The sequence below is a fragment of the Perca flavescens genome, unplaced genomic scaffold, assembly GCF_004354835.1.
Source record: "Perca flavescens isolate YP-PL-M2 unplaced genomic scaffold, PFLA_1.0 EPR50_1.1_unplaced_scaf_10, whole genome shotgun sequence".
NCBI classification, from domain to species: domain Eukaryota; kingdom Metazoa; phylum Chordata; class Actinopteri; order Perciformes; family Percidae; genus Perca; species Perca flavescens.
The window spans coordinates 272099-275000 of NW_021166515.1; the positions used below are offsets into that span (position 1 = coordinate 272099).

The following is a 2902-nucleotide window of genomic DNA, read 5'->3' on the forward strand; positions in this document are numbered from 1 at the left end:
TCTGTGTGTCTCTATATGTCTCTGTGTGTCCCTATGTGTCCCTATATGTCTCTGTGTGTCCCTATGTGTCCCTATATGTCTCTGTGTGTCTCTATATGTCTCTGTGTGTCTCTATATGTCTCTGTGTGTCCCTATGTGTCCCTATATGTCTCTGTGTGTCCCTATATGTCTCTGTGTGTCCCTATGTGTCCCTATATGTCTCTGTGTGTCCCTATATGTCTCTGTGTGTCCCTATGTGTCCCTATATGTCTCTATGTTTCCCTATATGTCCCTATGTGTCCCTATATGTCTCTGTGTGTCTCTGACCTCTCCAGGTGGATGTTAGCAGCTTTGACTCTCCGCAGCTCGTCCTGAATCAGCTGTTTGGCTCTGATCTCAGCATCCAGAGCCGACTGCAGCTCCAGCCGGGCCGACATGTCCAGCTTCTGGCTGCGCCGCACCTTCCACAGCGGGTCCTGGGGGGGGACAGGGGACACATACATGCCTGTTAACTGACTGATATGTTCAGTCCTGGAGGGGGACAGGGGACACATACACGCCTGTTAACTGATGGATGTATTCAGTCCTGGAGGGGGACAGGGGGACACATTCAGTCCTGGACATGCCTGTTAACTGACTGATATGTTCAGTCCTGGAGGGGGACAGGGACACATACACGCCTGTTAACTGATGGATGTATTCAGTCCTGGAGGGGGACAGGGGACACATACATGCCTGTTAACTGACTGATATGTTCAGTCCTGGAGGGGGACAGGGGACACATACACGCCTGTTAACTGACTGATATTTTCAGTCCTGGAGGGGACAGGGGACACATACACGCCTGTTAACTGACTGATATGTTCAGTCCTGGAGGGGGACAGGGGACACATACATGCCTGTTAACTGACTGATATGTTCAGTCCTGGAGGGGGACAGGGACACATACACGCCTGTTAACTGATGGATGTATTCAGTCCTGGAGGGGACAGGGGACATACATGCCTGTTAACTGACTGATATGTTCAGTCCTGGAGGGGGACAGGGGACACATACATGCCTGTTAACTGACTGATATGTTCAGTCCTGGAGGGGGACAGGGGACACATACATGCCTGTTAACTGACTGATATGTTCAGTCCTGGAGGGGACAGGGACACATACATGCCTGTTAACTGACTGATATTTTCAGTCCTGGAGGGGGGCGGGGACACATGTATGTCCTGTATTACCAGCTAACGTATTTTCTAGATGCAGCATGGATATGGAGCGTCTAGCCCAGTTCCTGCTAATGCTAACGCTAATTTAACATTTCATTTCATGGATGATGGAGGTCAATATTAATGAAAAAGACAAGTTAATGAACGGGCAACACAGATTTAGAGAATGATCACAAACGTTACACACTGGACCCTTAAACCCCTAACAGGAACCACTAAAACCTGATCCAGAACCAGAACCGCCCCTAAAATAGGAAAAAAAGCCCCTAAAATGTTGTAAAAAAGCGACACAAACTTTGGAAAACTTTGTAAAAAGTGACAAAAATGTCGTAAAAAGTGACAAAAATGTCGTAAAAGTGACAAAACTTCGTAAAAGTGACAAAAACTTCGTAAAAAGTGACAAAAACTTGGGAGAAAGGTACAAAAACTTCGTAAAAAGTGACAAAAACGTTGGAAAACTTCGTAAAAAGTGACAAAACTTCATAAAAATGACAAAAACGCCGGAAAAAGTGACAAAAACTTCGAAAAAGTGACAAAAATGATGAAAAAAACAACAAAAACTAGGTGGGCCACGATTTATTGTGAAGCTAAATTGATATACGGGCCTGAAGGATTTGGTGATTTTTCACTGATTATGGTGGGCTGATTATGAGCAGACACAAACGAAATCTGCGGATTAATTTTGGAAGTTTTCAGTCGTGATCCAGAATGAAGTCAGCCAGCTGGGGGTCTGAGGTCTGGGTCTGAGGTCTGGGTCTGAGATCTGGGTCTGAGGTCTGGGTCTGAGGTCTGGGTCTGAGGTCTGGGTCTGAGATCTTGGTCTAAGGTCTGGGTCTGAGGTCTGAGGTCTGAGGTCTAGGTCTGAGGTCTGAGGTCTGGGTCTGAGGTCTGAGGTCTGGGTCTGGGTCTGAGGTCTGGGTCTGAGGTCTGAGGTCTGGGTCTGAGGTCTGAGGTCTGGGTCTGGGGTCTGAGGTCTGGGTCTGGGTCTGAGGTCTGAGGTCTGGGTCTGAGGTCTGGGTCTGGGTCTGAGGTCTGGGTCTGAGGTCTGAGGTCTGGGTCTGGGGTCTGAGGTCTGGGTCTGAGGTCTGGGTCTGGGTCTGAGGTCTGGGTCTGAGGTCTGAGGTGTGGGTCTGAGGTCTGAGGTCTGGGTCTGGGGTCTGAGGTCTGGGTCTGGGTCTGGGTCTGAGGTCTGAGGTCTGGGTCTGAGGTCTGGGTCTGGGTCTGGGTCTGAGGTCTGGGTCTGGGGTCTGAGGTCTGGGTCTGAGGTCTGGGTCTGAGGTCTGGGTCTGAGGTCTGGGTCTGAGGTCTGAGGTCTGGGTCTGAGGTCTGGGTCTGGGGTCTGAGGTCTGGGTCTGAGGTCTGGGTCTGAGGTCTGGGTCTGGGGTCTGAGGTCTGGGTCTGGGTCTGAGGTCTGGGTCTGGGTCTGAGGTCTGGGGTCTGAGGTCTGGGTCTGAGGTCTGGGTCTGAGGTCTGGGTCTGGGGTCTGAGGTCTGGGTCTGAGGTCTGAGGTCTGGGTCTGAGGTCTGGGTCTGAGGTCTGGGTCTGAGGTCTGGGTCTGGGGTCTGAGGTCTGGGTCTGGGGTCTGAGGTCTGGGTCTGGGGTCTGAGGTCTGGGTCTGAGGTCTGGGTCTGAGGTCTGGGTCTGGGGTCTGAGGTCTGGGTCTGAGGTCTGGGTCTGAGGTCTGGGTCTGAGGTCTGGGTCTG

At 51.1% G+C, this 2902-nt stretch overlaps 2 protein-coding genes across 2 annotated transcripts in view; both read right to left on the bottom strand.

The window, feature by feature from the left end:
• LOC114551474 (serine/threonine-protein kinase MRCK beta-like) overlaps nt 1-482 on the bottom strand; it is a 34518-nt gene extending 34036 nt beyond the window's left edge. Inside the window, 1 exon segment of the mRNA XM_028572521.1 lies at nt 307-482. Within this exon segment, the coding sequence (XP_028428322.1) occupies nt 307-482 (176 nt within the window).
• Nucleotides 483-1875: 1393 nt separating this feature from the next.
• Nucleotides 1876-2860, bottom strand: LOC114551475 (extensin-like; the record flags this gene model as incomplete). The annotated part of the gene is made up of 1 exon (XM_028572522.1): nt 1876-2860. A coding segment is annotated over one exon (985 nt), but the record flags the coding sequence as incomplete, so codon positions are not given.
• Between the last annotated feature and the right edge of the window lie 42 nt (nt 2861-2902).